At 38.6% G+C, this 11,138-nt stretch overlaps 1 protein-coding gene across 1 annotated transcript; it reads right to left on the bottom strand.

The window, feature by feature from the left end:
• Positions 1-1,084: 1,084 nt before the first annotated feature.
• On the bottom strand, positions 1,085-10,319 carry LOC149818585 (uncharacterized). Its single transcript, XM_089984432.1, has 8 exons — positions 9,917-10,319; positions 9,027-9,364; positions 7,960-8,212; positions 7,475-7,640; positions 7,275-7,377; positions 5,131-5,259; positions 3,254-3,469; positions 1,085-1,567 (listed from the first exon to the last, which is right to left on the bottom strand). The coding sequence occupies exons 1-8, from the start codon at positions 10,167-10,169 to the stop codon at positions 1,286-1,288; spliced, it is 1,740 nt and encodes a 579-aa protein (XP_089840558.1). The 5' UTR covers positions 10,170-10,319; the 3' UTR covers positions 1,085-1,285.
• Between the last annotated feature and the right edge of the window lie 819 nt (positions 10,320-11,138).

An 11,138-nucleotide genomic window follows, 5' to 3' on the forward strand; every position in this document is an offset into this window, starting at 1 on the left:
ACTTCAGTCCTTCAGTGGTAGAGATCTTAGGTCTGTCCATGGCCGCCCGTGGCATCACTGGGCCATGACGAGCTGAGATAGGTTCTCCATTAAGCAAGTTTATCATTCATTGTTGCCATCCGGGATGGACTGGTTTCCCACTGATTGTATGTGGGGTAAGGGGCCCGCTCCAAGGGCAAAAGCTTCGGCGTGGCTAGTAGTTCTGGATCGTGTTCAAACCCAGATTAGTGTCAGGAAACGGGGGATTCAATTTCCTAGCATGTGTGTTCTTTGCGAGAAGGCAATAGAGGACACAACTCACCTATTTTGGCTCTGCCCAGTCGTTCTAGACTTATTTTTTCAAACTTTGGGTGCACCGTCTGTTCAAACTCGTTCGAGTTCCGTTATTCGGGACCTCTTGCTTGGCCCCATGATTTTAAGGCACAAAAAAATTGGAGATTATTGTGGCGGGTATGGTTGTTTTCAGCATGGTGAGTGATCTGGACGAAAAAAAATGACATCTTCTTTAGGGGCATCAAATTCGATTTCGGAAGGCTTCGTCAACGGGTCATGTCTGATGTGTATCTTGCTCTTCAATTACATAGTAGAGATGGGGGTTTGATCTGCTTGTACTCTGAACTACATAGTAGAGACGGGGGTTTGATCTGCTTGTAGTCTGAACTGTGCACAGTCACCATCTAAATTGTGGTTGTCTTACTCTTATGTTTCTCTCTCATCCAATATTCTGTTGGATGTATTTTGGTAATATTGAATGGTGAATGCTCTCTCTCTCTCTCTCTCTCTCTCTCTCACACACACACACACACACACAAATGCAGGCATACCGTAGTCAAAATAAAGTTCGTTCTTTTTTCTTTTGATAGAATAAAGCTGGGTGTGATATGAACTACATATTGGCTCAAATGTTGTTTCTATTGGACACATTTGAGATAACCAGCAAATATAATGCATTTTTGGTCTTTCTGTATTGATCAGGTTGAAATGTAAACATTTACCAAAACGATATCGGAGATAAGGTTTTATATCTACCACTTTTATTACCCATAGGTAATGATTCTCTCACCCAAAAAAAAATGACCGGGGCAGGGGCAAATTGAACCTTAATTCAGAAGAATGAACAAAAAATGAGTGATTCATAATTTTATGGTTTTCATTTACATGCATCCCCTTTTGGTATAATACACAGTTTGCTATAATACAGATTTTCCCCTCCATGTGTGCCAGTCTTTAATACCAGCTTGTTGATTGTCAAAATTGAATAATTTGTGCAAAGACCCCCCATATTTCACCAGAACCTATCCTTATTGACGCTCATGTATCCAGCCATGACTTTCCCTCCAGTATTCCTCATTCCATCGATTAGATAACACCACGTCGATCCAAGTGCACCTATGAAGAAATCTGCTTCGGTTGCCATTAAAAAATTAACCATTGGATAGTTTGTACTGGTCTCCCTACCTAGGCTTGCCTCATAATCTGCCATTGATGTATTGCCCACTTGTCTTGCCACATTCTTTGTGTAGTAGAACCTCCAACCAGTGTACATCGTCGAGTTGTCGACTACATCCTGCAGTATCCATACGGTTACATGGACCTCAGAAAACCATACACTAGAAACTGGAAAAATTATGTTATAGAATACCAAAAAAAATACTATTCTACCAAGAGATCATGGAAGCATGAATGGTTGTCAAATATGCTTGTACAGTAAGATTTGGATAATGTGCTTCGTGGGGGTTTATCTCAATTTACCAACATCAACAGCGTGTTGGTTATATTCATATAAGCTAATATTGTGATGTCAATGAAGCTGAAACGCACAGGTTAACCATGAGTATGGTTAAATTGGGCACCAATCAGGTGAGTCATCTGACCTCCCTATTTTATATCTCAATTTTTTTTTGAAAGAATAATATCATTGAAACAGCAATTGGTGAACCAATACTTTATATCTCAATTCAATCTACTGAACCACAATGTGTACTCATTGGAAGATTGTTTTCTCATCAATCCTTTGGTAATTATTAAAAACTTGTTATCACAATCTTGTCCACACAGAATTGATTATCTAAGTGCCTGACAACAGGTGTCAATGCCCATAATGGCATGCCACTCTCTTATGAGCATTACAACCCAGTAATATATACCCAACACTCTCTAGTTATCTTCCACAGAGCTGGGCTTCAGTTTTGTTATGATATTCTCATAAATACTTCTGCGGTGAAAATGTTTTAATGTCCATTTGCTTATGCATTAATTATACATGTTACACTATTGGCTGAATAATCTTGCTTAGACTGTGTTAAAGAGTATGTTTATGCATACTTGAATTAGTCTAGGTTCCTTAGAAAGCGCTCCTATATGCAGAGAAGATGTCAAGACATGAACACTTGTCATCCTAGAAATGTTCTTTATCATGGAAATACCACTGCAGAGTTTGTGTAGGAAGCGCCTTTTGAACCAACAATTATTCAGGCAGGATCCTGGAATATTATCTAAATTCTACACTTGATCTTCGTAACTTGAAGTGATGGAAAAGAGAAAGTGAAAAACTAGCGTTAACAACGAATGCCAATGTTATGTACTCTCTAGATGTTAATGGGAAGCCATAACTGTAAGCATTCTGGCTTAGAATGCTTTAACACAACCACAAACATTCTCATATGTTATAATGTTGTGGGTGTCATGAATTCTGGACCCACACCGATCCATGATCCGGTTGTTCAAAATACTTTTTGAAAACGAGATCTTCAATGAGGATTGTGGTGGTTGTGGATTTCGGTCAGGGGTGCGGGGGACGGAGCCTTCCCCTGTATGTCCTGTCCTATTTTGTACCCGCTATGTTCTTGTTCGCTTTTCATATATATAGTTGTTTCCTTTTGGTGTTAAAGAGCATGAGGGTTTTGGGGTGTATTAAGGATTAGGGTTTTGCAAGCTCTGCATCTCGCTATTGTATTTGCTCACATATTGCTAGTGGATTTTTCTCTGCTTCCGTGGATATAGTAGGCATGAGTGCTGAACCACGCAAGTCTCATGTTTTATCTCTTTTATCCCTCTTTATCTTGTGATTTGTTGGTTTACGTAACATTCTAAATAACATGGTGTAGCCTATATCAAGGTTGCTTTTTCGATAAAATGGCCTTTCTGATAGGTATTGGCGGTTGCCGTTAACCTCAGCATCTATAACTTGCCTTTCCATGCATGGATTATGGTTAAACATTATAATCAGGATTAGCGCACAATGCATATTTACCTGCATTTCTGTGGAGAGCCAGACATATTTTAAATCCGGAAAGTGTCTTCTTATGCGATCAGCAAGCTGCATATATGTGTCAAAAGAAGACAGCTTCATTTCACATGATTTGTCTCCCATTCTCACATGTATGCTTAATAATGGTCTGGGAACCCATGGCTTCCAACTGGACCAGACATACTGTTCCATCTCTGTTGGGGGTCCGACAGCTTCTACCTGTATGGAAAAGTATCATTCATATCCTTGGCATAGCTGTGATAGCACAGAATTTCTAATTTAACTCCTAAAAATCAACATCTTCAACAGCTTTAATTTAAATCATAAACCAAATGTTTCTTTTGACATTTATAGGTATTGCTACAATTTCTGTGACTTATTATTATTATTATTTTATATGATGAAGGAAAACCCTCACCGAGAACTGGGTCACCTAATGGGCCCGTCTACCTGCGAGGTAAAACTTCGGGCTGAGGACACAACCACTCAGCCTTACTTGCCCCAACAGTGATAAAGCAACGACAGCTTCATACACCAGTGATGTTCGATCCTGGACACTCAGCATGACACAGGACCCTGCTGACCACATTTGATCCTGTAACATGTTTGAATAATATGTAGAAAGCATACCTAAGGCAGTTGCTTAGAAAGAATCTATTCAAACTCTGTAGACCTTCAAAGTTTCTTGGCGAAGAAGGGTTTGTGCACGCCCTCAAGGATAAAACCATCCCATAAACTTCATTTACCAAACAAATTAAAAAAAAAATCCGCTAAGATTGACATTTAGTGCTTCAAAATTCAGAGGTGCACCACAAAAAAGAGTTTTAAAATAATGTCCTTATTAAAATCAAAAGCTGAATGAATCAAGCATTATAGCTCAAAGTTGTCTTTTAAAAGTGCATTAGTAAAAGAAGAATATTCTCTTTCACCACAAAAGGTAACAATCTGACCCCTGCCCTCTTTGAGAGTGATAGGTCCAGGCTTTGCACTAGAGTTTGCAAAAGGGCATCAATGTGTTTGTACACATCTTTGGCTTCTACTAGGGCCAGTGAATGACCCCAACAAACCGAACAGAAGGTGTCCAAGCTCTGCTCGTTTCTTGTGTCTAGCTGAACTGAGCTTGAGCTCATGAAAAGTCTGAGCTAAATGAGCCGAGCATGAGCTATCTTATTTACAAAAAAATATATATTCTTTTCAGATTTGAAAATAATAGAATTTGGACTGTAAACCTACTAAGCCAAGCTCAAACCGGCTCATTACAAAATAAATAGTTGTTTCAAACTTGTAAGCACAATAGGATTTGAACTCTAAACTCATTGCTTGCAAGCCAAACACTTCAACCATCTTGGCTCTATGATATAAAATATATGTAAAATATATTTTCTACTAATTAACAAGCCTATGAATGCCGAGCCAAACCGAACATTGGTTGTTCATGCTTGAGCTTATCCAGCCTAGTTCACAAGTTCGAACGAGCTCCTTATGAGCCAAACATGAGCTGAACCACGACTCATCTCGTTTCCCAGCCCAGCTCCTAGGCATTAATCCATAACTCGTGGCCAGGCATTTGAAAGAAAATTCACAAGTGAGGCATAGATACATACCTTTGAGATACTATAGTATATTGATTGGCAAGTTATATATATATATATATATATATATATATATATATATATATATATATATATATATATATATATATATATATATATATATATATATATATAGCTTGAAGACGATATGCGTAAGGGAAACTCAACCAAAAAGAAGACAAAGTCGAGTCTACATTTAAAAATTTGCTCGTGGAGATGGACAGATCTTCTCCATGATAATAAACATGTAAATAACACATCACGTTATTTGGGACGACTGTATCGTACCTTTGGCCACTGCTTGGGCAGCACACTTAGAACCATTTCTGCAGCTTGCATTCCAAAAGCTTCATGTCTGGCGACGTTGAGTAGCTCACAGGTGTACTCACTTGTGAACCTCATCAAATAGCGCACTGCCTACCAAACCAAGTGTAAACAGACAAATAAGCACTCTTGCTTTTCACATCGTAAAGTATTCACAAGCTCTTTTTTTTTTTTGAAAGGCAAGCTGAGGTTAGGCAGACCCCCACCGGTTACACAACATATCATTGGGTTTGGAACTTGCAACGTCCCAACACATGGTGACTTGCACTAACAGCTCCTACCAAATAAGTGGAGCCCCCGTTGGTTATTCACAAGCTCTTATTATCACCATGCACATACGAAGAGAAATAATAAAACAAAATGCCGTCAAATGTGACCTCAAAATTCTGTGAAACTGGATATTTCTAGTCTCCGAAGAACTGGGGATCATGTTGTAGTGTCCAATCCTAGCCAGAGCAACCCACATCAAAATCATACACATGCTAGGAAGATGTTCATCATACATAAAGACTTCCAAAATCCACATTCACCATTGGGTTCTTTAAAATTAGCCTGGCATGCCAAAAACTATAGATTTTCTTTCAACCACATGACTAGTTTATACATGATATACACCGGCCGTGTCGCTCAAGTGACAGCGAGCTTGGGGAGAAGGTGATGACCCCTACGTCCCAGGTTCGATTCCCAGGGATGCTTATAACTGGTGGGCTCGGTATGGGCTTGGGTGTCGGTGTCACCACCTGGGGTTTACCTCGCAGAGGGTGGACCCTTTATGTGTCCCGGTTCTCCATGACAGTTCCTCATCACCAAAAAACAAACTAGTTCATTGATAAAATATGTGATTGAACAAAGACATTGGGTACGCATTTCCACCAAGTGCTGGTACTCATCTCTGTCCACATAACCCATTCCCTAGGCCACTCTCTTTTCACTATCCAAAACTAGATACCAATAAATATCCACATGCCAGAAGACCCATCGTAATCAAGGTGGAATTTCTTTTCCATTTGGGATGCAAACGGATCGGATCCGGATCAGCTAAATACATAAAAAAGTCAGATTCAGATTATGGTCGAAAAATCATAAAAGGGGCATACTGGATCCAGTCTGTTTGCATCCCTAGCTAACATATTAGGTTGGCATCAAGGCTTTGTCCTTAGGTCTTCTACCGGTTAGCTAAAACTTTGACTAGGTTCGCTTAGCAGCATTACATAGTCAATAGCGTAACTAACCCACTAGGACCCATTAATTTGATCGGGAGTACTCAGATTTCACTCGAACTCTCCTGACATACAACAGGATGCATGGAACTCGCACTCTTCTTGAACATTTACCTTGATTTGCTTGGAAATTGTGAAAAAAAAAACGTATTGAACCTATATTTTGTGTAAGAATTAGTATGAATGGCTGAGTCACGGGCCGGTAGGTGATATTCACAACGCACTTTGTTCTAAAGTTGGCAGCTTTTTAACTCTTAGATTGATCAACCATGCCTTTTTGGTGCCTCTGTGATTTACAGGCTGACAACCCAATGATGATGTCTGGCAAGATTTATTATCAGATAATAAAAAAAAAAGCGCTTTATTTTGGGTCACTTAGTTCTTCAGTGAGAGAGAATCTCGTGACTCACGACCTACTCTCTTATCTTTGGTATTAGTCAGCATTCAAGTAGAAAGTGGAGCAGTTGCCTAGATGTGGTTAGCAATGGATAAACGCTTGTAGGAAAATTTCAAACGCTTTCATTTTTTTTTTAACTATGTTTAATGGAAACATGTGATTGCCAAACAATACCGAAATCTAGAATTGAATAAGTTAAAGATGGTGGTTAGAACTATTAGTGTCCCTGATCCCATCTTGTTTCATCTTGGGAAGATATGTAAAGGATGCAGGTACCTACCCAATTCGGTTTTGCTAGTTCAGCATAATTTGAATACCAGCTTGCTAAATTTTATGAAAGTAATTCTCAGTTAAGTACTCATTACAGAAACACCCGTTTTAAAATCCCATAGAACAACCAAAAAGGATCAAAGTTATTAACATAATTTAATTGCTTGCCAAGTTGAATATGAAGAAGCCTAATGTGATGGCTGTAAAGTTTTAGGTGATACCTGTGCACGCCACCACCTCCTATCCATTTTCCTGTGACTCTTGAGCAACCTTCCATCTATCTCGGTTGTTGGCTGCAAACCTTCCCATGGGCTACCCCACACTCTGCAGATGGACTTTAAATATTTAATTACAAAGGCCAAAGTTCGATTTAGTTATCTAAGTTAAACTATACAAACACATGCCTCTCTAGCTGTCTCACCTTGGAACCTTTCCAGTCCATATCTCCTTCGATGTATAGTTTACATTTGTTGTTACTGTTTCATTCTTCCAAGCATCTTCCATTTTCATCAGCTGTAAGGCACGTTCTTGGCATTGTGGTGATGTCTCGGGGAAGAAGTAGCAAGACCAGTGAGACCGCAAAGTCCCTGCAGTATCGGATTCAAATTTTATCAGATTAAACTCCTGATTTCATTATGTTATGTGTACCTATACGGTGTTAAAATACATAACCATATTTCCTTCATGAAGAATTGAGAATAATTGTTTACTTCAACACTGGAATCAGTGGAAAATTCAAGCTATGATTCAGGGTTGAACATTTGTATTTGGAATCATAACAGGAAAAAAAATGTATTTTATACATGAGAGAAAGTTGGACAGTTATTGCAGGGAAAAAAAAGACTGATTCCAATGAAAGCAGCTACCAATTACGGATAATGACAAATGTTCACTAACAAAGATTACCATTTAAACATCCTTTATGGTCTGCTCGATTGAAGTAATTTGTGACAAGAACCCTTTTCTCTTTGATTGCTATAGCTAACAGTCCAGTCATTGCAGCAATTTGAGCCCCAATACCAAAACCACGCTCCCTCTCCCAATCAGCAACAAGAAACCTAATTTGAGGATCATTGCAGTTTTCAGGATGTTGATGCACCCAGAGGTCTTGCTGAACTTTTTTGGTTAAAGGATAATTATCTTCTTCTGCTCCAACAACCTAAAATTGCAAGTGATATCAAATATGATCAAAAGGAAGTAAAGAAATCAAAGACCCTGTTAAAATGAAAAGAGTTCATATTGTAAACATTCTCCTTAAAAGAGGAAGAAGGCTACAGGATCATTTTTGAGGTATTAAGCACTTGGAACTAATAGTGATGTGTTATTTCGACCTGTTTGGTTCAAATCTGATCATTAATCTTATTCATGTGAGATCAAATATTAAAATGATGTTTTCTCATATTTCTTAGATTAGCTCTAATAAATATTTATATGTACTTGATGCAATTCTTTTTCCTTTTTTATTCGTCCAAACCATGGGCATCGATATGTTCAATCAATACCCTTCAGGATAAACAAACTTGTCTATGGTTTCTCTGATTTTCAGAGCAGTAAGCACCTCAAGGACAACAAATATTGTCAAGAACATTCAGTTTGTAGGTTCCTGTTGCTAGTGTGCCTGTATCTTATACTACTAAAAGAAGCTTGGAAACAACCAAGGCTTGAATGAAATTGGGTTCTGTTGGTTCTCGAAATGCCTGTCTATACGATTTTAAAATGAAGAATATGGGACAGTCAAAGTAACAGAACATTGCAGTCCCATTGAATATTGATCACACATATCTGATATCTCCAGAGAGCAGGCTTCCCCCTTCTCCTGGGATGTGCTTGGCTATAACAATACATCATCAATGCTTCATGGTGAAAGTGGAAAGACACACTTTCCCCTGCTTCATGCATCAAAAATAGCATTTTCCTGGCAATTTTTACAAGTAGGAAATGCCATGGTGAAGCAACTGGGTCTAGATACATACCCATGGAGGATTAGCTCCTTCAGATATTAGTGGAATTGCCTTTGCACTCTCTTCATCTTTCAGAGATAATGTCAGATCTGAAAGTCCAGTGGTTAGGAATCCTTGCCAACCTGGCCATGGCGGCCCCATCTTATCAAGGTGTTCATACAATTTTGTTCTGGATTTGCAGTCTTCAAGATGAGGTGCTTTGGGAATGCTCAATCTGTCTGCACTTGTTTTGCTCCACTGATGTTTCTGATCACCAGAAGTCAGTAGCTCTTGCCAAGCAGAGTATAAGAATGTGATTCTAGGACCAATACCCATTTCCTTGACTGCTTTAACAGATTCGAACTCTCCACCTATTAAAAAAAAAGTACTGTGAAATGATGCATCTCTAGAGAGAAAAAACTGGTGTTGATCATTGGTTCAGAAAATAAAATTTGAAGAAAACACAGAACTATACAGCAGGAGGTAATTGTCCAAGATTGAAAACTGAAGACCGTTTAGATTACCATATTCACATGAACAACGTAACATTGATAAATACACTAATTTCTATATCTTGAGTAAAATTAGCTTTCCTTGTTCTTAATTTTGTCATTTCTTGTATTCAAGTCTCCTAAACTCAGACATGGAGAAAAGCGAGTTATCCGAAACTTATTGTACTTCAGAAAGATTAAAAATAAAAGAAAACTTCTTGCACTGGTTTATATGATGGATTTTGGCAATTGGCATCCTTAATGAAACATCAGGAATTTCTCTACTTCGTTTCCCTTTTTTTCTTACAACCCTCAAAGTTGCTTGATGTTTTTTGTTGTTAAATTTAAATAAATGACATGAATGTGTAGTGCTGTGGAATGTTTCCCTAAAATAAAATTTAAAAAGTTAAATAAAATCCTTGTACACTTTACCCCGATGGACTGCAGCCACTGTCTGGTTTCTCGTACTCCCATCTGCATCTGCCATGGGCATTTTCAATTCCCCTGCTCCGAACTGTTGTAGCCAAACAGAAGTGATGGCAGCAAGAAAAATATACGTGACACAGACTCCAGCCAAGAAACCCATCACGGCCACCTTGCAAGCAGCAGAGTTGCTCATCTGCATAGCTCTCTGAGACACCACTCTCTCAAAATTCTTCTGCAGACCCCCACCTTCCATTTCCATATTCTCCTCCACCAATTCCAAACCCTCAAGGAATATATCAGCTCCAAATCCTGATACCCATCAAAACTCTCTCTCTCTCTCCAAATTTTGTCAAAAAGAGACTCGCTCTTTCTCTTCAAAACAACGCAAGGTTCGCAAAAGACGACACACGAAAGTCGAGGACAAATACTTGAGAGAATAGTATGTGAGAAAGAAATATGATAAAACAAGAGGATTTTTATTTTAAAAATAAAAACCTTAATGGGTTTTTTGAGGAGAGGAAGGAAGTGACAACGGTGAAAGAATTTTTACTTCATTTTTCATTTCATTCTCAATGCCTCAAACATTAGCATCTAGCTAGCGCTAGAGCGTTAAAAAAATAAATGCTTAAAAATATAGAATTCTTTCTTACAAAGCATTTATACAGTTTTCAAGATTCATGGAGAAGCTGAAGGGACATTTTTATTTTTACAGTCTTCAAGCACCGTTCTTTTCTCGAGAATTAAAAATTACGATTTTAACAATTAATTCCATCATCAATTTCAGTACACGCATAAACTAACACTATCACCTCCACTAGCTGAATCCTCATCCTATTGTTTTTTACTTCTTCAATGAGCAGCGGAGAAGCCTTACGGGAATTTGCCTTGCTGCAAGGACAAGGGGCAGATGGAATACAAACAAGGCAGGCTTGGCATAAACAAACTGCAAGCTTCATAACTTCATGGTGACAGTCTTAAGAGAAGAGAAGAGACATGCCCACAAATCATTGGTGGTAGTTGAGTTTTAATAATAAACCAAAGCTGTGGTCCCCAGAGCAGCTGTTTCTGACATGGGATGTTGGAGTAAAGCGGACCCCTCCATGGGTTCCAAACAAAACTCAGACGTTTCCTCAAAGATGCATCATGGACACATTTATCTTGGATGAGGACATGAATTTTGCCTTGAAAAATCTGATCCCCCAACATGGTCAGATGGTCTTGCCAATAT

This window comes from Nuphar pumila, chromosome 13 (assembly GCF_984573655.1).
Source record: "Nuphar pumila chromosome 13, dmNupPumi1.hap1.1, whole genome shotgun sequence".
Taxonomy (NCBI): Eukaryota; Viridiplantae; Streptophyta; class Magnoliopsida; order Nymphaeales; family Nymphaeaceae; genus Nuphar; species Nuphar pumila.

Coding starts and splice junctions, on each gene's coding strand:
- LOC149818585 (XM_089984432.1), bottom strand. CDS start 10,169: ATGGAAATGGAAGGTGGGGGTCTGCAGAAGAATTTTGAGAGAGTGGTG. Junction 7,378..7,474: donor TGGACTGGAAAGGTTCCAAG/GTGAGACAGCTA, acceptor GTCCATCTGCAG/AGTGTGGGGTAGCCCATGGG. Junction 5,260..7,274: donor GGAGGTGGTGGCGTGCACAG/GTATCACCTAAA, acceptor TTGGTTTGGTAG/GCAGTGCGCTATTTGATGAG.